Below are 25,070 nucleotides of genomic sequence, written 5' to 3' on the forward strand. Positions count from 1 at the left end.
CGTCACAGCGCACACACGTGCTTGCAGGCAGGCGAGCTGGCAGTCCATGTAACGCGTCGCAAAGGTAAGGGGAGGCTGGGGGAGGAATCGGACGTCGGGGTGGGGGTGCGAGCAGGGAGGGGGGCGATCGGAAGAGGCGTACGGTAGATGGCAGGGCGGCGAGAGGAGAATCGGGCGAGTTGGCTCATAACTTGCTGGCGCCCGATATTTTTAGCTCACAGTGAAAAAAGTTTGCTCACAACACCCGCCCGCTTAGAGGGAGCACTGCTCGTGACCCTCCTCCAGTCTGAGTAGTGGCCCTTCACCCCTATCCTCTGTTTCCTACCCGCCAACCAGTTTCTGATCCATCTATGTACGTCTCCGTCCACCCCATGGTTCTTCAGTTTCCAGAGTAGACGCTCGTGAGGCACCTTGTCAAAGGCTTTTTGGAAATCCAGATATATGATGTCTATGGGGTCTCCTCTGTCCATCTGTTTGTTAATTCCTTCGAAGAAGTGCAATAAGTTAGTTAGGCACGATCTCCCCCTGCAGAAACCATGTTAGCTTGTTTTCAGAAGTTCGTTTCTTTCCAAATGTTCATCGATGTTTTCTTTTATCAGTGCTTCCGCCATTTTCCCCGGAACCAAGGTGAGACTCACCGGTCTGTAGTTTCCCGGGTCACCTCTTGATCCCTTTTTAAAGATGGGCGTGACGTTGGCTATGTTCCAATCCTCTGGAATCACTCCTGTTTTCAGGGATAGGTTGCAAATTTGCTGCAGTAGTTCAGCTATCTCCTCCTTTAATTCTTTCAGGACCCTTGGATCGATTCCATCCGGACCCGGGGATTTGTCAGTTTTTAGTTTTTCTATCTGCCTGCGCACATCTTCAAGGCTCACTTCCATGGATGTTAATTTTTCTGCTTGATTTGCATTGAAGAATTGCTCAGGGTCCGGTATGTTGGTTGTGTCTTCGTTCGTAAATACAGATGAAAAGAACATTTTAAGTCTTTCTGCGACTTCTTTCTTCTCCTTCACTACTCCCTTCCTTTCTCCGTCGCCCAGCGGTCCCACCTCCTCCCTAGCCGGCTGTTTCCCTTTAACATATTTGAAGAACGGTTTGAAATTTTGTGCCTTCCTGGATAGCCTCTATTCATACCCTCTTTTGGCTTTTCGAACCACACGGTGACATTCTTTTTGATACTTCCTGTGCTCTTTCCAGTTCTCCTCAGTTTTGTCCTTTTTCCATTTCCTGAATAAATTTTTCTTAATGCCTATCGCTTCCTTCACTATTTTAGTGATCCATACCGGATCTTTTGTTCGACTCTTTTTGCACCCCTTTCTGAATCTGGGGATGTACAGATTTTGCACCTCGCTCACTGTGTCCTTGAAAAAAGACCAGGCATGTTCTACCGTTTGGCATTTCTTGGAAGTGTTCTTAAGTTTTTTTTCCTTACCATTTCCCTTATTCCTTCGTAGTTTCCTTTCCTGAAGTTGAAAGTTGTTGCTTTGGTTCTCTTTCCTTTCGGTATTCCTACTTCAACCTTGAACTTGATCATATTATGATCGCTGTTTCCCAATGGTCCCACTACTTCCACTTCCTTTGCAGGTCCCATTAACCCATTTAGGATTAGATCAAGAGTTGCATTTCCTCTTGTCGGTTCTCTAACAAGCTGCTCCATGAAGCAATCTTGTGTAGCCTCCAGGAATTCTGTCTCCCTAGCGCATCTTGAGCTGCCAAGACTCCAGTCTATCCCGGGGTAGTTGAAGTCTCCCATAATAACTGTGTAACTACTTTTGCATTCTCGCTTCATCTCAGCTTCCATTTCTTTATCGATATCTCCGGTTTGCCCGGGTGGACGATAGTATAGGCCCATCTTTATTTCATGTCCTTTCCTACCCGGTATTTTAATCCATAGCAATTCCAGCTTGTTGGTCGTCTCCGCTGCGTCTATTATTGTCGATTGTATGCTTTCTTTTATGTATAGGGCTATTCCACCTCCTTTCTGTCCTGACCTATCCTGGCGATACAGCTTGTACCCCGGCAGCGCTGTATCCCATTTGCTTTCCTCATTCCACCATGTTTCAGAGATTCCAATGATGTCCATGTCCTCTGCATTAGCCACGGCTTCTAGTTCCCCCATTTTGTTTCTTAGGCTCCTTGCATTAGTATATATGCAATTTAGATCCTGGCATTTTGTTGTCTTCATTTCCTTTCCCTGTGCTTCGGTCTTTAGTGTCTTCTCTTTTGCTACAATCTTTCTAACCTCCTCTTCTGGGTTAGTTGAGTCCTGTAATTCGTCCCTTGTTTCTTCCCATCCTTTTTTCCCCTTAGTATCTTCACAGGATACCTTCTTCCGAATTGTAGACACTAGGTCGAATGTCGGCTTTCCCCTTCCTCTTAGTTTAAAGCCTGTTCTATTCCTCTCTTGATGTTGTTTGCTAGAAGTCTTTGTTCCCGCCGCGCTCAGGTGCAGACCATCTCTCCTGTAGAGCTTGCTCTTTCCCCAAAACGTTGTCCAGTTCCTCACGAAATGGAACCCTTCTTCCTCACACCATCTCCTTATCCACGCATTTATTGATTGTAGTTCCTCCTGCCTTTTCACATCTGCCCTCGGTACTGGTAGGATCTCCGAGAACGCTATCTTCTGGGTCCTCATCTTCAGCTTCCTTCCCAGAATCCTGAACAGTTCTATCAGCATGCTTCTTCTGTAGTCTCTCCTGCTGACATCATTCGTCCCGATGTGCATCATTACTGCGGTCTCTTCCGTCTCCGCTCCTTCCAGGATCTTCCCAATTTTGTCCACAATGTCCTTGGTTCTTGCTCCTGGGAGGCAGGTCACCAGCCGATCCTCTCTTCCTCCTGCTATGTGGCTGTCCACATGCCTCAGGATCGAGTTTCCCACTAGGATCGCTGACTTTCCCTTCAAATTTCCCTTCAAATTTTGCTTCATTCTCAGGTCGATGTCCTCGGTGTGTTTCGCTCTCTCTTCTTTTGGGCATCAACTAGCCAATTCCTCCCCCTCGTGCAGTACTCCTCTTTGGGTGTCATCTTTGAGGTCATCTGTTTATTGCTCTCCCTTCCAAGTTGGTGTAATTTCATCTTTCATCTGGAGATCGTTCTCTTCCACCCTCCTCCTGTATGCTTCCTCAATGAATTCCTCGAGATCCCTGACTTCCTTCTCGATGTGTCTCTCACTCATGAAGTCTTCAAATGTCCTGATAGGGTCCTCTGTGGTGTAAAGTCCTTCTAGCTCCTGTATCTTGTCCTCAAGTCGCTTGACTTCCTTCTTCAAACTTTTCAGCTCCTGACACCAACTTCATACATATGACTTTCTCCCCGAGAGGAGGTAGTCATACATATGACAGTCTGTGCAGAACACTGGAAAGCACATCTTCTGGTTTCCCTCTGCTTCCATCGTCGTTCCTGCTTAAAGATAACAGTTTAAGATTTTTTGCTGTGTTAGTTATTGGTTTTCTTAACTTGTCTCCCTTCCTTGATGTACTAACTCTGCTCTTCTTGAGGCCCTTCGCAAAGGCTCTCTCGCTAAGACTCTAAGTTTCAATAATCCCTCATAAAAAGAAGAGTGAAGCTGGCTAGTGTCTAGGAGCTAGATTCACTAAAGTCAGTGACTGTCACTAAACCAGCTTTCACAGGTTTAGCGAAGATGGTTGCCAACCAACCCGATTCACTAAACAGCCCACCGCGTGTTTTTCCCCCTCACCCGCCCATTCTCCGATCAAGCCATGTAAATTAGTGAAACCCCATGCAAATTAGCCAAGTAACATAGTAACATAGTAGATGACGGCAGATAAAGACCCGAATGGTCCATCCAGTCTGCCCAACCTGATTCAATTTAAATTTTTTTTTTTTTCCTTCTTAGCTATTTCTGGGCAAGAATCCAAAGCTTTCCCGGTACTGTGCTTGGGATCCAACTGCCGAAATCTCTGTTAAGACTTACTCCAGCCCATCTACACCCTCCCAGCCATTGAAGTCCTCCCCAGCCCATCCTCCACCAAACGGCCATACACAAACACAGACCGTGCAAATCTGCCCAGTAACTGGCCTAGTTCAATATTTAATATTATTTTCTGATTCTAAATCTTCTGTGTTCATCCCACGCTTCTTTGAACTCAGTCACAGTTTTGCTCTCCACCACCTCTCTCGGGAGCGCATTCCAGGCATCCACTACCCTCTCCGTAAAGTAGAATTTCCTAACATTGCCCCTGAATCTACCACCCCTCAACCTCAAATTATGTCCTCTGGTTTTACCATTTTCCTTTCTCTGGAAAAGATTTTGTTCTACGTTAATACCCTTCAAGTATTTGAACGTCTGAATCATATCTCCCCTGTCTCTCCTTTCCTCTAGGGCAGTGTTTTTCAATCTTTTTTGGGCAAAGGCACACTTGTTTCATGAAAAAAATCACGAGGCACACCACCATTAGAAAATGTTAAAAAATTTAACTCTGTGCCTATATTGACTATATATAAAGTAATTCTCTTGAATAGGAATCAAATAAACACAAAGAAAGTATTTTATAATTACTTTATTATGAAATATTAAGTAAACAGAATAGTGAAAAATTATAAAATACTTTATTCAGTGCGAAACCTGGGCCTGTTTGGCTGAACACAAAGCTGATATTCTGGCTGGAATCGAAGAAAGACACACACGTAGCTCTTCGTCAACAGCTCTCAGTCTCTCTCTGTATTTGGTTTTTATAGCATACAAAAATAGACAAATATACCCTCCATCCTTTTTATTAAACCACAATAGCAGTTTTTAGCGCAGGGAGCTGCGCTGAATGCCCAGCGCTGCTCTTGACGCTCATAGGCTCCCTGCGCTAAAAACCACTATTGCGGTTTAGTAAAAGGTGACCATATTGTAAAATATAGACAGCAGATATAAATTCAGAACTGTGCATATTAAGTGAAGGGAAGTTTTCATCTCTGGGAATTTACCCAGTTAACTATTAAGTTATTTGGGCAAATTCCTTTGAAAACTGTGGTAATACTGCCTCCACTTTGCTAAATTTAAAATAAAATCATTTTTCCTACCTTGTCTGGTGATTTCTGGTTGCACTTTCTTCTTCTGACTGTGCATCCAATCTTTCTTCCCTTCTATCAGCCTGTATGCTTTCTCTCCTCCACACCTCATTCCCTCCCCCAACTTTTTCTTCCTCTCTCCCTGACCTTTCTTTCTTTTTTCTGTTTCTCTTCTTTCCTTCTGTTTCCCTGCCTGCCCCCTTTCTTTCTTTCTCCCTGCCGTTCCCCAAGCCACTGCCACTGCCATCGGGGAACAGGACCCACCAATGGATAACAGGCCCCAAAGCCGACGCCGACGCATGCTCTCCCTGACGTCAATTCTGCAATCGGAGAGGAAGTTCCGCCCAGCCAGGCAGCGATTGGCTGGCCCGAACTTCCTCTCCGACTGCAGAATTGATGTCGGGGAGAAGAAGACTTATCGGCTCGATAGATTAGATCGCCAAGACAAAGTGAGTCCTGGGTGATCGACTCACTTTGCCTTGGCGAGCTACTGGCGCCCCTGCCTCGGGCCCCCTGTCAGCTCCAGGCCCCTGAATGCAGGACTGGTAGTACTGCCCTGATGGTGGCCCTGCGGCACACCAGGCAACATCTCGCGGCACACTAGTGTGCTGCGGAACAGCGGTTGAAAAACACTGCTCTAGGGTATACATATTCAGGGCTTCTAGTCTCTCCTCATACGTCTTCTGGCGCAAGCCTCCTATCATTTTCGTCGCCCTCCTCTGGACCGCCTCAAGTCTTCGTACGTCTTTCGCCAGATACGGTCTCCAAAACTGAACACAATACTCCAAGTGGGGCCTTACCAATGACCTGTACAGGGGCATCAACACCTTCTTCCTTCTATTGACTACGCCTCTCTTTATACAGCCCAGCATCTTTCTGGCAGCAGCCACTGCCTTGTCACACTGTTTTTTCGCCTTTAGATCTTCGGACACTATAACCCCAAGGTCCCTCTCCCCGTCCGTGCATATCAGCTTCTCTCCTCCCAGCATGTACGGTTCCTTCCTATTATTAATCCCCAAATGCATTACTCTGCATTTCTTTGCATTGAATTTTAGTTGCCAGGCATTAGACCATTCCTCTAACTTTTGCAGATCCTTTTTCATATTTTCCACTCCCTCTTCGGTGTCTACTCTGTTACAAATCTTGGTATCATCTGCAAAAAGGCACACTTTTCCTTCTAACCCTTCAGCAATGTCACTCACAAACATATTGAACAGGATTGGCCCCAGCACCGAACCCTGAGGGACTCCACTAGTCATCTTTCCTTCCTTCGAGCGACTTCCATTAACCACCACCCTCTGGCGTCTGTCCGACAGCCAGTTTCTGACCCAGTTCACCATTTTGGGTCCTAACGTCAGCCCTTCAAGTTTGTTCAACAGCCTCCTATGAGGAACTGTATCAAAGGCTTTGCTGAAATCCAAGTAAATTACATCTAGCATATGTCCTCCATCCAGCTCTCTGGTCACCCAATCAAAAAATTCAATCAGGTTTGTTTGGCACGATTTACCTTTTGTAAAGCCATGTTGCCTCGGATCCTGTAACCCATTAGATTCACTTACATTACTTGGCTATTTAGCATCAGGTTTTACCGATCCTAAAACTCGAATGCTGTAGGCTGTGTTACCGACAGGTCGGCCTGTGTTTTTTTTTTCCAATAGCAGATATTTTGTGTGTATTACACATGCAGAATATCTGCCCCATAAAAAAAGAGAAAAAAATCCCCTCCCCATTACCAATGGCTCTCCCCCAATAACCCCCGATAATCGCGTGTCCCCCCTACAAACCCAGCGATCCACCCTAAAACAAACAGCAGGAGGGATACTCACTTCCTCTCGCCACGAAGACATCTGCTCTCTCCCTCCCTCCCCCCAAAAAACCCCCCAGCAGGAGGGATGCCTACTCCCTCCTGCCCAGAAAGACCTCCTCTCCCCATGAATAAAAAGGTAGGAGGAATGCTCACTCCCTCCTGCTACTGGAAGCCCCCCTCCCCCTTCAGGCCCCCATGACCCGTACCTTAAAGTTGGGAGCAAGATGTGCTGAAAACACCTCCTGCTCCTTCATTCTTTGCGACGACACTAGTCCTTAGGCCCCTTCCCGGTGTATCCTGTAATGCAGTGTTTCCCAACTGGGTCTTGGAGAACCCCCTTGCCAGTCAGGTTTTCAGGATATTCACAATTAATATGCATGAAAGACATTTGCATATAATGGAGGCAGTGTATGCAAATCAAGTTTATGCAAATTCATTGTGGATTTCCTGAAAACCTGATTGGCAAGGGGGTACTCCAGGACCCAGTTGAGAAACACTGATGTAATTCACAGGGAGGGGACTAATGCCCTGACTGGCCATTTGTTTTGACCAGAGACTTCCTTAAATTCCTTCCTAAGGAAGTCCCTCATTGGCTCATACACCTCAGGCCCCTCCCAAGGGAGGAGCCCAAGGTGTCTGAGCCACTCAGGGATTTAGACCCCTCCCTGTGCATCACATGATGCACTGGGGAGGGGCCAAAGGCCCAGTGTGGTTGCGAAGATCGGAGGAGCAGGAGGTGTTTTCAGTACTTCCTGCTTCCAACTAGAGAATGACATGGGAAAAATATCTGTCCCCGCCACTGGACCTCTGTCCCCGCCACTGGACCACCGTCCCCTTCACTGCCCCGTCCACGCAGCATCCACCCTTCCCTCTCATCACCTCATCGTCCTTCAGTGGCCCGAGAATCTCCCTCCCTCCCTCCCCCTTACCTTTGTGGCATAAAGAAACTTAAAGGAGAGAAGGCGCGCGGTCACAGATCGTGCGCACAGCCCCTTCCCTCTCTCTGGCGAAATATATCTCCCTCCCCCTTACCTTCGCGGCACTTTAGAAAAGAAACTGATGCTGGCGAAGCCTGCCTGTGCTGCCCTGCAGTCGCGTATGTGTGGGCGGAAGTTGCATCAGAGGGGACGCTTCCGCCCACACACACGTGACTATAGGTAAGGGGTAGGGAGGGAGATAGATTTCACCTGAGGTAGGGATGGGGCCGTGCGCGATCGGTGACTGCGTGCCTTCCCTCCCTTAACTGCGGGAACAAAGCCATTCACTACTCCACGGGGCGGTGGATGGCCTTGTCCCCATGCCCACAGTGAGCATTTTTTCCCCCTCATCGTTTCTGCGGGTTACCTGCAGCTAGCCACGGGTAACTACCACCATGTCATTCTCTACTCCCAAATTCAAGGTATAGGGCCTGGAGGGAGTCGGCATACCTCCTGCCTTTTTTCTTCGGTGGAGATCTCTCCGGGCAGTTGGGAGTAGGCATCCCTACTGCCATTTTTTTCAAGTGGGTGGGGAGCGGGCACCTTTGTGGCAGGAAGGAGTGAGCATTCCTCCTGCCTTCTTCTTCAGGGGGTGGAGGGTAGGGGGTGAGGTCTTTCCTGGCAGGAAGGGGTGGGCTTGCCTCCTGCCATCTTTTTTTATGGGATAGATGGTGCATGTTTAAGTCACACAGAACATCTGTTCCATTAAAAAAAAAAAGGAGGAAGTCCTGACAGAAGCGACAGGAGGCTGCTTCCCCTGTCACTACTGTTAGGGCTCTGCGCATGTGTCAATCGCTATCTTTAGTGAATCTAGCCCTAGGAAAAGTCTTAGATTTGTTAGGACTAAAAATGTTTGAGAATTTGGGGTAACAGGGGAATAGTAAGATAAATGTTAAATTCTTTATTAATTTTTACATATTACAAGTGTATAAGAAAAATCATTCAAACTTATAAATATACACTTGATTAACTTTCATATATCATTAAAAATATAACTTTTCAGCCAATACCTATATTCTATAATATTTTGAATATTATGAACTATTCCTAGTATCTAAACAATTGATATCAAACCCTCTCAACCCCTCCCTCCCCTTACAAAAGTTTCATTCCCAATACATCAAAAACAGTTAAATACTCTTATACATTATAGGATTTAATATTTATTACCCACCCACACCCCTCCATGTCAAATATCTTACTTTGGGAAAATCTTATTACTCATTACAAAAATCAGTTAATAGTCCCCAAATCTTCTGAAATTTACCAAAATATCCTCTTTGTATTGCTATTGTGCGCTCCATTTTATATATATGACACAAAGAATTCCACCAGAAACCGTAATTTAATCTGCTATGATTTTTCCAATTGAATGTAATCTGTTGAATGGCAACTCCAATCAATATAAATAAGTTTGTTATTATTTGACGAAATCTGACTCTTCGCTCTCATTGACATGCCAAATAAAATAGTATCATATGTCAAGGCTACCGGATTCTCTAGCATCCTATTGATTTTAGGCCAAATTGATTTCCAAAATACTAATATAAATGGACAATAAAATAAAAGGTGATCTAATGTCCCAGCCTCAAGATGACAGTGCCAACATCTATTAGACTTAGAGCTATCTAGTTTTTGTAAACAGGGGTCCAAAAAGCTCTATGCAAAAGAAAGAACCAAGTTTGTCTCATAGAGGTAGACACTGTACATCTCATCCTCCAAGACCAAATTCGTGGCCATTGAGATGCATTAATTTGATGCTTAATCTCAATGCTCCAAATGTCCCGAAGACCAGTTTTTGTTTTTTTATTCACAAATCCAGATATTAATTTATACCACTGTGCGGCCTGGTGCCCCATGAAATCTACCTGAAAGATAAGAATTCCAAACTATATTGATTAAGAGTTTTCCATTCAGGGAACCCCGCCTGAATGGCCTGCTTCAATTGTAACCATCTAAAACTTTGTGATTTGTTGAGACCAAATTTATGTTGCAAGAACTACCATGGCTTTGGCGGTATATAAGAATAAAAATTATTATTATTATTGTGAAAACACAAGCAGCTTACCATTAGATATTACATCTTCCAATGTACGTATTCCAGCCAGCATCCAATGCTTCCAGATAATTTTAAAACCGCCAATTTTGATCTTGGAGTTAAGCCAAATCAATTGATTTGTTGATTTATTTATCAGAATATGAGTTAGACTATTTACATATCGTAGAGTTTTCCATGTATCAACAAATATTCTATGTTCTTTATATAACCTAGGCATTTTGATACTAAGTCCATGACCAAGTCGTAAAAGGAAACATGAGTCGCCATTCTAACCAAAACCAGTCTGGGATAAATGTTAAATACATATAAGGTGAAGTCAGTTAAAATATATGAATACATATTAATAGACTAAAAGCACAGATTAGTTTAGTAGAACTTAAGATACCTGACAAGTCTGTTTAGATATATACCGTATTTTTCGCTCCATAAGACGCACCCTAAATTTAAAGGAGGAAAACAAGAAAAAAAAATAAAAAAATATTCTGAACCAAATTTTCCCTGCCAGGCTCTGCACTCAACCCCACACTCCTTGCCAGGCTCTGCACCCTGTCCCCCCCCTCTGCCAGGCTTTGTACCCTGTCCCCCCCCCTATGGTGGTCTAGTGGTAGGCAGGGACAGGGCACAGACGTCAAGGCAGATGACTTTTTAAAATATACGTCACCTCAGTAACAAACTATAGAAAAATAGGCAAATATAGTGCAAAATATAGACAGCAGATATAAATTCTCAAAACTGACATATTTTGATCACTAAATTGAAAATAAAATCATTTCTCCTACCTTTGGTTGTCTAGTGATTTATTTCTTTCCTTCCTCAGGCCCATCAATTGTCCCTTCCTTCCTTCCTCCTATGTTCCCCCTACTGTCTTCCAGCCTTTGTCCTCTTCCTTCCCCCGTTGTCTGTTTTTTTCTTTCTTTCTTTCCTTCCTCAGGCCCAACAATTGTCCATTCCTTCCTCCTATGTTCCCCTCACTGCCTTCCAGCCTTTGTCCTCTTCTCCCCCCCCCCCCCACAACTTAGGCCCAAAAATTACCGGTATCCCTTCCTCCCTCCCTCTTATATTTCCCTCACTGCCTTCCAGCCTTTGTCATCTCCCCCCTACAACTCAGGCCCAACAATTACTGGTATTCCTTCTTCCCTCCCTTCTATGTTTCCCTCACTGACTTCTAGCCTTTGTCCTTTTCTGCCCCCCCCAGCCCGTCCGTCCGCTGAATTCAATTACCTCCCACTCCTGCCGCTGTAAGGATACATCAACGAAGCAGCAGGTCATTTGCATACAAAAAAAGATAGTGAATCTATTGCTGTTTCAAAATCTGCCAACAGCAATTGAATCGCTATCTTTAGTGAATCTGGACCATAGTAAATGACGGCAGATAAAGCACAGTTACTTACCGTAACAGGTGCTATCCAGAGACAGCAGGCAGATATTCTCACATTTGGGTGACATCATCCACAGAGCCCCGGCACAGACACTTTAAAAGTGCATCACCACTTTAAGAAAATTAGAAAGTTCATGATAAACCACACCACACATTCGCGAGTGCCTTCTCACCCGATGCAGACGCATGGCTCCTCAGTTCAGTAAGCCAGTTAAGAATCCAACCAGAGGAGGTGGGCGGGTTGTGAGAATTTCTGCCTGCTGTCCCTGGATAACAACTGTTACAGTAAGTAACTGTGCTTTATCCCAGGACAAGCAGGCAGCATATTCTCATATTGGGGTGACCTCCAAGCTAACCAGAATGAGATGGTGGAAGAGTTGGCCTTTAGGAAAATAAATTTTGTAATACTGACTGGCCGAAGTGCCCATCCCGTCTGGAAAAAGATTCCAGACAGTAATGAGGTGACTGTATGAACAGAGGACCAAGTAGCAACTTTGCATATTTCCTCAATATGGGTAGACTGGAGGAAAGCTACAGAAGCTGCCATAGCTCTAACTTTATGGGCTTTGACCCGACTCTCCAGTTGCAGCCCAGCCTGAGCATAAAAGAACGATATGCAAGAAGCCAACCAGTTGGAAATAGTTCTCTTGGGAAATTGGATACCCCAACTTGTTAGGATCAAAGGAGACAAAAAGTTGAGGAGACGCTCTATGCTGTTTTGTCCTGCTGAGATAACAGGCTAAAGCCTGCTTGCAATCCAGAGTGTGAAGTGACGTTTCTCCTGAATGAGAAAGAAACTTTGGATAAAATACTGGAAGAATAATCGACTAATTGAGATGGAATTCCATGACAACTTTCAGAAGAAACTTTGGATGTGTGCAAAGCACCACCTTGTTGTGGTAGAAGAAAGTGAACGGTGGTTCCAACACCAATGCTTGACGCTCACTCACTCTTCTGGCAGAAGGGTCGGGACATGAACAAAAAACCAGGCCGCGAACGAACGAGGTCCCGCGGCCGCGGCTACCGGGAGCCCCTGGAGCCTGGAACGAAAATTTTTTTTTTTTTTTCGACGGATTACAACAACGCGATTAAAGCAAAAACAAAAAAAAGGCACAGCGACTAAGATTAAACCCCAGCCGCGGTGGCAGAAGACAATAAAGCACGGAGCAAAAACTCAACAGGGCTTCTGGCTCCACGGAAGAAACAGAACTGAGGACCACGAGGTGGGGATGCGCCCTCTAGTGGAGGGAGAAGGCATGCACATGCGTGGTGCAGCATAGCAAACTTGAAACTTCAATCAAGTTTGCTTGAAAAGCTGTCCGCGTTGGGGCTCCGTAGATGACGTCACCCACATGTGAGAATATGCTGCCTGCTTGTCCTGGGATAAATATAGTTATTTATGCTTGATGATGGCAATTAAATGCTTTCCTCATTATGTAGTATCACCAGAAAATAAAGAATAAAATATTAAAAGCAAAGTTAAAAGCTCTACATAGAGAAATAAAAAATAACAAATACCTTACATATTCCTGATACTTCACCCAGTGGAAACTAAAGTTGCTGGTCCCACAAGTGAGATGGCGCTATAAGAACAGCAGCCAAACTGACTGCTCGATGAATGCCCACTGATACTATTTCATAAAGGAAAAAAAAATCCAATAACTTACTTGCTTAGGTCAAGACAGCACTTTGCAAGCAGGTATTTACACTGTGGGGTAGTACAGCTATGAGCCTTTAAGAGCCGATATGCCTTGTATGCCTTTCCTGAGCGATAATAACATGTGGCCAATAAAAACAACGCTTCTTCTGAATGTACTATAGAAAAAAATATCAATAAAATAGGTTACCCTAAAGTCACTTTTATGGCTTTTTCAGCAGATATCTATTGATCTGAAAAAGAAGTCTATGAAATCAAAGTCCTTGATCACATCACTTTTTCCTAGTCATTTAAAAAGGTCTGATATCCTACAAAGACTCCAGTTGTCAAACAAATCCCTCAAAAGAAGCTATACAGTATTTTATTTTATTATAAATGACTTACCATAAGAATAATTGTCATTTTAAAAACTAGTCTACTGGATTTTAACATAGTAGTGTCACTGCCATACTGTAAGGGAAGATTAGGTTCTTTCCTCAATAATCTTCTTTCCAATATAAAGGAACTGGAGTCTTGACTATTGGGTTATTCACCTCTACCTACGAATCTTTGCAGAAGGAATCTATAGCTTTTCAGCTCCACCTGTTAGTGGAAAGTCCCCATCTCCTCAATTCGTACCAAAGCAGTTGATTACCTCTAAAAGAGGAGGAACAATAAGGAAGGAGGGAGTCAAGTCTTTTCTGCTCTGCAACTAAGTCAATTTCCAGGCTGGCAGGACATAGCAGCGAAGAAGGCCCGAAACAAGCAAGTTGTAAGTTTCCCTCCGTCGCTGCCCTATCTCCCGCCTTAGCCTGTAGCAAATCTGCCGACGGGTATGTGAGACGGGAGGGGATATGCTGCTGCTGCACCCAATTGGGGAGGGGGAAGGGAGAAGAGAAATGCTGTTGCTGCACCCAATTGGGGAGGGGGAAGGGAGAAGATAAATGCTGTTGCTGCACCCAATTGGGGAGGGAGGGAGAAGAGAAATGCTGCTACTGCTGCACCCAACTGGGAAGGGAGGGAGGGAGGGAGAAGAGAAATGCTGCTGCACCCAATTGGGGAGAGAGAGGGAGAAGAGAAATGCTGCTGCTGCACCCAATTGTGGAGAGATGGGGAAGAAGGGAGAAGGAAGACCAGGGAAGGGAGAGAAGAGATGCCAAGACCATGGGAGGGAGGGAGAGGAGATACCACACCATGGGAGGGAGGGAGAGGAGATACCACACCATGGGAGGGAGGGAGAGGAGATACCACACCATGGAGGAGTAGATTTCAAGGCATATGGGGGGGGGAAGGAGACAGATGCCAGACTAGGGGAAAGGTAGGAAGGAAGGAGGGAGAGAAAGAACGGAAGGAGGGAGGGAGAGAAAGGAAGGAAAGGAGATGCCAGATAATGGAGGGGGAGAGTGAGAGAGATGCCAGGGCATAGGAGGAGAGAAGGGAAACTAAGGAGACAAATACCAGAGGGAAAGGAAGGAGAGGAGGTGCCACAGCAAGGAGGGAAAGTGAGATAGGAGAGGAGAGGAGAGAGATGCCAGAGCATAGGGGAGGGGGTGGAGGCAAAAAATGGAGTGGGGGTGAAGTTGAAATGAATTATGTACAAAGGAGAGAAAGGGCACAGGATATACAGTTTGTTGAAGGGACACAGAAAGAGGAAGATGCCTTATGATAGAGAGGGTGGACAGTGGGTGAAAGGGGCAGAGAGAGGGCAGAGGCTCGATGGAAGGGGCAAAGAGAGAGTAGAGGCTGGGTGGAAGGGGCAAAGAGAGAGGGCAGATACTGGGTGGAAGGGACAGAGGACAAATGCTGAAAAGAAGAAAGCAAAAAGATGATTAAAGCAGAAATGATAAAAGGTAGAAATAAATTTTTATTGTTGCTTTACGTGGTGGTCCCCGCAGCATATGATAAGAAGCGCGTGTCCTGTTTCACGCTGAACTGTGGTTGGTCTAGCAACATATTGTTAAATACATAGTCAAAGCCAACTAGTGCAACATTTCCACACAGCTGCATCATACAGTGGTTTAAATCAGCCATGGGAATAAACTACACATCAAAAAGGAACTGGCCTATATAAATGGTAAACCTATGAAGGGTGATCAAACAAGTTTATAAAAAAGCTGAGATTTGAAACTCTGAAGGGAAGGTTGTGAGACCTCCCTTAGGGAAAGAGTTTACCTTCCAGTCATAGTCCTTTTATGAAAAATCTTTGATCACTTCCTTCAAAGGTATATGCAAAAAAACCATTTCTAAAAACTTCAAAAAGTGTCCAAACAAGGAACTGATTTTAAAATTGCAATTGTCACTGCACCTGTGGCAAATTCTAACAGGTTTACTTAACTTAAAATCAGTACCTTGTTTGGACACTTTTTGAAGTTTTTAGAAATGGTTTTTTTGCATATACCTTTGAAGGAAGTGATCAAAGATTTTTCATAAAAGGACTATGACTGGAAGGTAAACTTTTTCCCTAAGGGAGGTCTCACAACCTTCCCTTCAGAGTTTCGAATCTCTGAGCTTTTTTATAAACTTGTTTGATCACCCTTCATAGCAGTGGTCTCAAACTCACGGCCCGGGGGCCACATGTGGCCCGCCAGGTACTATTTTGAGGCCCTCGGTATTAAAAAGAATGACTCTTTATGGAAAATCTGTGCCTCAAGTGTCCGGCGGTTGTGTCCTGGAACGTTGCCCGCCTCACTGCTGTAACCTTACGCAAGCGCTTTCCTGCGTCTGTACGCGATTATCCTCTCCTCTCCACTCCACCTCACAATTGGGTACAGACGCAGGAAAGCGCTTGCGTGAGGTTACAGCAGTGAGGCGGGCAACGTTCCAGAACGTAAGGTTAACTACTGGAGGCAGTGCAGCTTGTGCGTATGTCCGGTGCTGGAGGACACTTAAGGCACAAGTTTTCCATAAAGAATCAATCATCCTTTATAATTCCGAGGGCCTCAAAATAGTTGGTCCAAAATCTTGTCTCTTGCAGTTGATACTTTGATAGTTTTTCACTTTCTGAATGTTGCACTGCTTTCTGCTGTGTATAGCTGAAATTATCATAAGCAATTAAGGAAAGATCTATAAACTAATTTCAGATAATCCACATTTTGGATCATGCAAAGTTGTCATTTCTTTAATAAGACATTAACTATTTTTTTTCTGTGGCCCTCCAAGTACCTACAAATCCAAAATGTGGCCCTGCAAAGGGTTTGAGACCGCTGCTTCATAGGTTTACCATTTATATAGGCCAGTTCCTTTTTGGTGTGTACTAGAGTTTTTCTGGCTTGTGTTTACAAACTCTTTATCCCTGAAAGCATTTCAGTAAATTCATGGGAATAAACTAGACAGCGCTGGAGAACCATCATGCGTCTTTTGCACATTGCATTGAACCGGCCCCTCGCCAGTGTGTGATCACCCCCTGAGCTGTCTGATGAATCACCTCCACATTGCCATGACAAAAGCCGCCCAAAATCCGCCTTGTGGAGAAACCTTACTACCGCTGCTTCTCTGCAGCCAGGCAAGAAAATGAGCACTTGACTAACACGCGGGAAGGCATTGGCTCCCTCAATGGAGCTCTAGCCATCTACCCAAAGCCCTTCATTGAAGTAACTTTACACAAAAAAATTAAATGTTCTATAAAATACAATATCCATACCTTAGCCCCATGCAACTCCTAACCCACAGCTCTAATACAACCAAACCAAACCCAGGGTTCAACACGAGTAAAAAACAAAACCCAAAACCCCATAATATTACTCACAAGCCTGTTGATAGTGCCGATAGATGCCGTTAAATACCTGTAAGTCAGTACTGTAGGGCATGAAATAAAGTAAATGTGGTGTCCTTTTTAAAAATAAATAAATAAATAAATAAGGGAAAGAAGAAAATAATGGGGACTCAGTCAGAGCCTCTATCATTAGAGGGAGAGTGAGACAGGGACCTGGTGTAACCCCCAAAGCCGGCATTGTTCAGCTCGATACCCCTGTCTCACTGAAGAGAAAATCTCAACAGGAGAAATAGAATTGTCGTCTCACTGACAAGAAACCTCAATAGGAGAAATTAAATGCCCATTCACAGCCAGAATCTAGGAGCTAGTTGAATAGCGACCTTCCGCCTGCTGGAGATAGAGCATACTGAAGATACAGGGAGCATGCCAGCCAATAGGACCACCTGTTAATGAGTTTCTTTATCTCCACCTGCTGGTAGATGTGTGCTATCCCACTAGTCTCTGGATTCATCTTCTGCTGTTGCTAAGGAATGAAGCCATGACAGAGAATGAAGAATTCTTATGAAAATCGAGGAAGAGTTGTCGGAATGAAGGAACAACTAACAACTGTTTCTGTGAAGATAGTAGAGTTCTTTGTGGCAAGTAGGGAGCCAGGAAACCATATAGACCACTCGATAGAATCTGATGAAAAAGAATATTGTATTTAAAAGGAATGCGATACGACACCAGGAGGATGTGTTCCGATTTAAAAGTGGTGTAACATGATCAAACTTAGAACAGCGATGAAGTAATCTTACAGCAGTGTTCTGGACTAATTGTAAACAATGTAATTGACATTTCGGAAGTCCAATGAGAACGGAATTACAATAATCAAGTTTGCTAAGAACGAGGGAATGTACAAGACTACAAAGTGAATTTTGTTGAAGAAATGAGCAAATGGATCAAATCTGGTGAAAAGCATAGAAAGATGAAGAAACCAATTGGTTTACAACACTAAAACATCAAATTATTTCTAAAAAGTTATTTTAACAAAAAGAGAAGGTTTGGGATGGATTTCCAGTGAAATTTTAAAAAGACTTCATCTCATTCAAGATTAAACACCTGCTTTTACAGCCATGTTTTTAGGTTGGCTTTAAATTTTTTAAACTTAAACTCTGTTCTCAATGAGGATGGCAAGGAATTCCAGGATGAAGGGATTGCAAAGAAAATTTGAGAGGACAAAGTGATGGTCATTAAAGCTATATGTTCTCTTAGGCTTCCGTGGCTGGCAACATGATTGCAGCAATTTTCCAGGTCTTGCTGCGTCTGTGTAGGAAGAACCGACATTCAGCCATCATGCCATAAATAAGAGTCAAGATATGATGCTATTTTGTACTACAAATGGCCATCATGATTCCCACCCCCATGGACTATTTCAATCACAAAAGATTACTTTTATCATTATCAGAATACTTCTATTATCAGAACAAAATTATGTCCTACAGCAAAAATTGGAAAGTAGTTGGTAAATTCCTACTTCAAATACAGATCTTACTTAATAAGGAATGAAAATATGTCATCAGGCACCAATAATTATGCTTCTGCTGCATGCAAGTATGATAAGGGATTTGCCTTCAATAATGTCAGGCAGTTTTAGACCTCATCTGTAGACATTCAAAGACAGCAACAGTCACATATGGTGAACTGACATCATTCACTGTACACGGCAGCTAGACATAACACTATTCCTGTAGCAAAACCAGGTTAACAGACGTTAAACTCAATTCAGAGAACCAGGTTTATTAAGTTTCAAACCAGTCTTATTCACCAAAGTTTCCCCCTCACCACTGGTATATAACATAAGAATAGCCTTACTGGATCAGAACAATGGTCCTTCTAGCCCAGTATTTCATCTTCACGGTGCAGAATGGGAATATATTCTTATTTAATGTCTAGTGTGTTTAAGACATTTAATTTTCTCTAGAGGATAAAAAATTAAGAGGGGAAAAAAATAAAAATAAAAAAATAAAACCACCCTCCTTTTATATATTCTTTCCTATTTAGATATGTAGTTCCACCCACCCTTCCACTTATTCCCGTACGTCATGTCACGTTGTATGTCTTTTTTATCCCCCCAAATTTTCAACTTCTTTTAATTGTAAACCCTGTACACTGCTTAGAGAGCTATTATCAGTGTGGTATATCAAATTTTTAATAAACTTGGAATCTGGGTGAGTTTACCCCAGCCTTAAAGAGACAAGAGCAGAAATTTAACATTCCAATGAATCACATACCTTCAGCATATAATCTCTCTGCCAAGAATACTGCATCCCGGTATGCATAGTGGTTAAGTGCTTGCCATATAGCAGCCTGTAAAAAAAGATAGTAAACATTACATTTAAAAAAAAAGTTTTTTTAAATGATGCAACACCACCTGCTTGCAAGATGACATTTAATCTTTTATTAGAGCAGATCAAATCAACAGGCTGAAATCTGTACAAAAAAAAACTGGAACTGAGAAAAGGAAAAAAAAAAAAGTGTCTTACCTGATCATTTTCTTTCATTTAGGTCTTACCAGACCAGTTCAGAATGGAAAGATAGACTACAAGAAAGATTAGCAAGGTAAGAATCTTTCTTGTAAATAGGATTGGTAGTCTTGACCAGAGGGTTAAACCCTCATTAGCCACAAGGGTTGTAGAGAGTTCACTGTTTTGTTTTCATACTCCACCTCCTATCACTCTGGGATAAGCCCCAACTACTCAGTACCAAAGCTTCTATTTATTTATCTATACCATTCTCCCAAGGGAGCTCAAAATGGTTTACAGGAGTTTATTCAGATACTAAAACATTTTTCCCTGTTTGCCTGGCAAGTTTACAATCTTACATTACATTACAATACATTTCTAGAACGTAATACCTTCCAGATCAATGCGATTTACATCATCAAGAGACCGTACATCACAGTGAAATACAAAAGAAATATCATCTTCCTTACTTTCCTAAAGGAAGTCTTCAATAGTTTTTGGAAATGCATATATGGAAATGTAAGAAGCAAACAAAATACACGTTTCCAAATCTCAAGTAGCAGCCCGATATGCAGTTCTTAGATGCAAAAATTTCCTATAAAGAAATCCTCGCACTGGAGGGAACACAATGAAGTTATCCTTAGTGGATGATCCACCTTAAAAAGAGTGTAAATTGCTCTAGAAAATGACCAGATGCCTGACTATGTACAGCTTTGTAACAAAGAGTCTTAAATTTAAATCAAACCCTGGCCTCAAAGACAACAAAGCAACCAATGGAGTTGTCTATAATATGGAATAACATGATCCAATTTCTTAAAATTGGAAATCAGACGCACTGCAGCATTCTGGATTTTGTGCAATCTAAGTAAATTTGACTGAAGGTCTGTCAGATGAACTGAATTACAATAGTCAAGTATACTAAGTACCATAAGAACATAAGAATAGCCTTACTGGGTCAGACCATTGGTCCATCAAGCCCGATAGCCTATTCTCACAGTGGCCAATGCAGGTCAATAGTACCTGGCCAAAACCCAAGGATTAGCAATATTCCATGGTACCAATACAGGACAAGCATGTGGCTTCCCCCCATTGTCTTTTCTCAATAAGAGACTATGAACTTTTTCATCCAGGAACTTGTCCAAACCTTTCTTAAAACCAACAACGCTGTCCACTCTTACCACATCCTCTGGCAACACGTTCCAGAGCTTAACTATTCTGAGTGAAAAAAAAATTTCCTCCTATTGGTTTTAAAAGTATTTCCCTGTAACTCCATCGAGTGTCCCATAGTCTTTGTCATTTTTGACAGAGTGAAAAATCGATCCACTTTTACCCGTTCTACTCCACTCAGGATTTTGTAGACTTCAATCATATCTCCCCTCAGCCATCTCTTTTCCAAGCTGAAAAGCCCTAACCATTTTAGTCTATTCCTCATACGAGAGGAGATCATCCCCTTTACCATCTTGGTCGCTCCTTCTTTGAGCATTTTCTAGCACCACTATATCTTTCTTGAGATAAGGAGACCATAACTGAAACGCAATACTCCAAATGAGGTCACACATGGAGCGATACAGTGATATTATGGCATTCTTAGTTTTGTTAACCATCCTTTTTTAAATAATTCTCAGCATCCTGTTTGCTTTTTTGGCTGCCGCCACACACTGGGCAGAAGGTTTCATCGTATTGTCTACAATGACACCCAGATCAACTTTTCTTGGGCGCTAATCCCCAAGGTGGACACTAGCATCCGGTAACTGTGATTCAGGTTATTTTTCCCAATGTGCATCACTTTACATTTGTCCACATTAAATTTCATCTGCCATTTGGACACCCAGTCTTCCAATTTCCTAAGATCCACCTGCAATTTTTCACAATCCACATGCGTTTTAACAACTTTTAACAGTTTAGTGTCATCTGCAAATTTAATTACCTCACTCATCGTTCCAATTTCCAGATCATTTATAAATAAATTAAACAGCACCGGTCCCAGTACAGATCCCTGCGGCACTCCACTGTTTATTCTCTTCCATTGAGAAAAATGACCATTTAACCCTACCCTCTGTTTTCTATCCAATAACCAACTCCTAATCCACAACTGAACTTTGCCACCTTTCTCATGACACTTAATTTTCTCAGGAGCTTCTCGTGAGGAACTTTATCAAAAGTTTTCTGTAAATCTAGATACACTATATCAATTGGCTCACCATTATCCACATGTTTATTCACACCTTCAAAGAAGTCATGCAAGATCTCCCTCAGCTGAACCCATGCTGACTCCGTCTCATTAAATCACGTTTGTCTACGTGTTCCACAATTTTAGTTTTTATAATTGTTTCTACCATTTTGCCCGGCACCAAAGTGAAGCTTACTGGTCTGTAATTTCCCAGGAGCCCTTTTTAAAAAAATAAATAAATAAAAAAATTGGCATAACTAAACTAAACTAAACCTTAAGTTTGTATATTGCATCATCTCCATAAAGATAGAGCTCAGCACGGCACACTATTGTCTATTTTCTGTAAACCGCTTAGAATCTTAACAGAGTTTAGCGGTATATAAGAAATAAATTACATTACATGTAAATTCAATAAATGAGGGAAGGACATAATAAGAAATTAGAGGTTATGAAGAAGATAGCTAGCTTACATTTTAAATAGATAGCTTTACGTTTTGGAGAAAAGCCAGGCTTTCAGATGCTTTCGGAATAATTGGAATAAGCCTATGTTCAGCAGCGGAGCAGGGAGGTTATTCCAAATCTCAGTGAATTTGAAGAAAAGGGATTTCCCTAATTTACCTGTATACATGACGCCTTTTAACGAGGGGAAAGATAGTTTGAGTTTGTGGGCGGATCTGGTAGTGCGAGGTCTCGAAGAATTCTAGGATAGTGGAATTATGGGAGAAAGAATGCCATGTAGAATCTTGAATATTAGGCAGGTACATTTAAAGTGAATCCTAGAAACATTGGCCACCCTCCAATCTTCAGGTATTATAGTCGATTTTATCAGCAGGTCAGCAATTTCATGTTTGAGTTCTTTTACCCTGGGTTGTATATCATTCGGTCCTGGCGATTTATCACTTTTTAACATGTTGATTTGTCTCAGTACATCTTCCAGATTCACCAAGATTTTTTTCAATTCCTCCACATCATCACCCTTGGAAGATCTCATATCTTCTTCCGTACAGACTGAAGCAAAGAATTCATTCAGTCTTTCCGCTATGGCCTTATCCTCCCTGAGTGCCTCTTTTGCTCCTTGATCATCCAAAGGTCCCACATATTCCCTCACAGGTTTTCTGCTTCTGATGTACCTAAAAAAATTGTTACGAGTTTTTGCCTCTTTTGCAAGTTTCTCTTCATATTCTTTCTTAGCTGACTTTATCAAAGCTTTGCATCTAACTTGTCATTGCATGTGTTTCTTCTTATTTTCTTCATTTGGATCCTTTTTCCATTCTTTAAAGGATGTTTTTGGCTCTAATAGCCTCTTTCACTTCACCTTTTAACCACGTTGGCTTTTGTTTCCTCTTCTTTCCACCTTTGCCGACATATAGAATACATCTGGTCTAGGCTTCAACGACGGTATTTCTAAATAACATCCACACCTGGTTTACAGTACTAACTTTTGCAACCAATCCTTTTAGCTTCTTAACTATTCTCCTCATTTTATCATAGTCGCCCTTTTGAAAATGAAACGCCCCTACAGTAGATTTCTTTTGCGACGTTACTTCCGGTATCAGCTCAAATTTGATCACGTTATGATCACTGTTTCCCAGCAGACCCAACACAGTGAATTCCTGTACTATGTCTTGCATTCCACTAAGGACCAAATATAAAATAGAACTCCCTTTTGTCAGTTCCTGGACCAGTTGCTTCAAGAAGCAGTCATTTATGACATCTAGGGATTTTACCTTCCTTGCTACTCCCGATGTGACATTTAACCAGTCAATGGGGTAATTGAAATCACTACCAAACACATTTATGTCATAAATGGAAAATCAAGGCCTCCCCCCCCCCCGAGATACTGCAAGGCCATACACACCCCACACACACTCACATGGGCTCACACTTACAACCCAATCACTCAAAAAAGAAAGGAAAAGTGGAGAAAAAGCCTCAGTTCTGCTTCATCTGGCAAAAAAACTCCACTTCAACTGTCTGCTCATTTTGTCCTGGGGGATGGTAGTACAACCCTACTTTTATATTCCTTCCCTTCACACATGGAATTTCTCTCCATAAGGATTCCACACTGTTATCTATGTCATACAGAATGTTTATTTTATTTGATTCAATTCCCTCTTTAACATATAGCGCAACCCCCCCCCCTCCAATTTGATCTACTCTATCCTTGCGATATAATTTGTACCCAGGTAACAGTGTTCCATTGATTATCCTCCCTCCACCAGGTCTCTGAGATGCCTATTATATCTATCTCATCATTCAGTGCTATATACTCTAACTCTCCTATTTTATTTTTTAGGCTTCTAGCATTTGTATACAGACACTTCAAATTGTGTTTTTTTCCTTGCAACTAGTCTGCTGAGAAGATAGGGAAAATTTGAGTCTTTTACTCTGCCTTCCTCTTAAACCCTCCTGGCTTTCTTTCACCATTACTGAAACCTCTCTACCGGGACTCCCTAAATATCCTGTTTTAATAGTATTCTCCAAGGATATCTCACACCGAACCATCTGCTCCTGAGCGACTGTCGGCTTCCCCCACATCTCAGTTTAAAAGCGGCTCTATCTCCTTTTTAAACGTTAGTGCCAGCAGGCTGGTTCCATCCCAGTTAAGATGGAGTCTGTCCTTTCGGAACAAGCTCCCCCTTTCCCAGAAGGTTGCCCAGTTCCTAAGTTGTATTACTCGTGAATAATGTAATAATAAATTAAAAAAAAAAAAAAAAAAAAAAGATATCCACAAAAATGTGTATTCGAACTGAGGAATAAATTAGGACATCCTACACCAGGGGTGCCCAAAAGGTCGATCGCAATTGACCAGTAGATCGCGAAGGCAACGCAAGTCGAGTAGGGAAGGTTGGTCGGCCCGGCACTTCAGCATCCTCTTTACAGTGGTGGCCTGTTCCCCGATGGCGGCGGCTTGGGGAAAGGCAGTGAGAAAGAAATGGGGGTAGGGAGATAGAAAGGGGGCATGGAGAAAGACGGACATACAGAGAGAAAGGGGGGCAGGGAGACAGAAGGACAGAAATAAAGGGGAGGGGGCATGGAGAGAGGAAGAAAAAGTTGGGGGAGGGAATGAGGTAAAGGAGAGTAAGCATGCAGGAGGCTGAAAGAAGGGAAGAAATATTGGATGCACAGTCAGAAGAAAAAAGTGCAACCAGAGACTCATGAAATCACCAGATAACAAAAGTAGGAAAAATGATTTCATTTTCAATTTAGTGATCAAAATGTGTCCGTTTTGAGAATTTATATCTGCTGCCTATATTTTGCACTATGGCCCCCTTTTACTAAGCCACAATCGTGGTTTTTAGAACAGGGAGCCTATGAGCATTGAGAGGAGCGCAGGGCATTCAGCGCAGCTCCCTGCGCTAAAAAATGCTATCGCAGTTTAGTAAACAGGGAGGGGGTATATTTGTCTATTTTTGTATAGTTGTTACTGAGGTGACACCGCATAAAGTCATTGCCTTGACCTCTTTGAAATCCTGCTAATGATAATTAACATTTTCTCTGCGTACAGTGTGCTTTGTGTTTTTTTCAATTTTATTGTTGGTAGATCATTTTGACTTGGTCATTTTAAAACTACTGAGGCCATTCCACCATTCATTCTGAAAAAACACTTTTCTAATCTAATCTAATCCTTAGTTTGTATACCGCATCATCTCTACATTTGTAAAGCTCGAAAGCTTTCTATTTTTGGTCCCCACATACTAGACTTTGCATCCACCAGTCTTACTTCAAGCACTGTTCCCAAACTCTGGAAAGAGGCTACCATCTACCCCTCTATTAAATATTTCAAAATCAGTGCATCTGAAGT

General features: G+C 42.7%; 1 protein-coding gene across 1 annotated transcript in view; it reads right to left on the reverse strand.

Moving 5' to 3' along the window:
- CDC27 (cell division cycle 27) overlaps nt 1–25,070 on the reverse strand; it is a 275,220-nt gene that overhangs the window by 244,608 nt on the left and 5,542 nt on the right. Inside the window, 2 exon segments of the mRNA XM_033918006.1 lie at nt 12,911–13,058; nt 18,865–18,940. Coding sequence (XP_033773897.1) covers nt 12,911–13,058; nt 18,865–18,940 — 224 coding nt within the window.

This window comes from Geotrypetes seraphini, chromosome 13, assembly GCF_902459505.1.
Source record: "Geotrypetes seraphini chromosome 13, aGeoSer1.1, whole genome shotgun sequence".
NCBI lineage: Eukaryota > Metazoa > Chordata > Amphibia > Gymnophiona > Dermophiidae > Geotrypetes > Geotrypetes seraphini.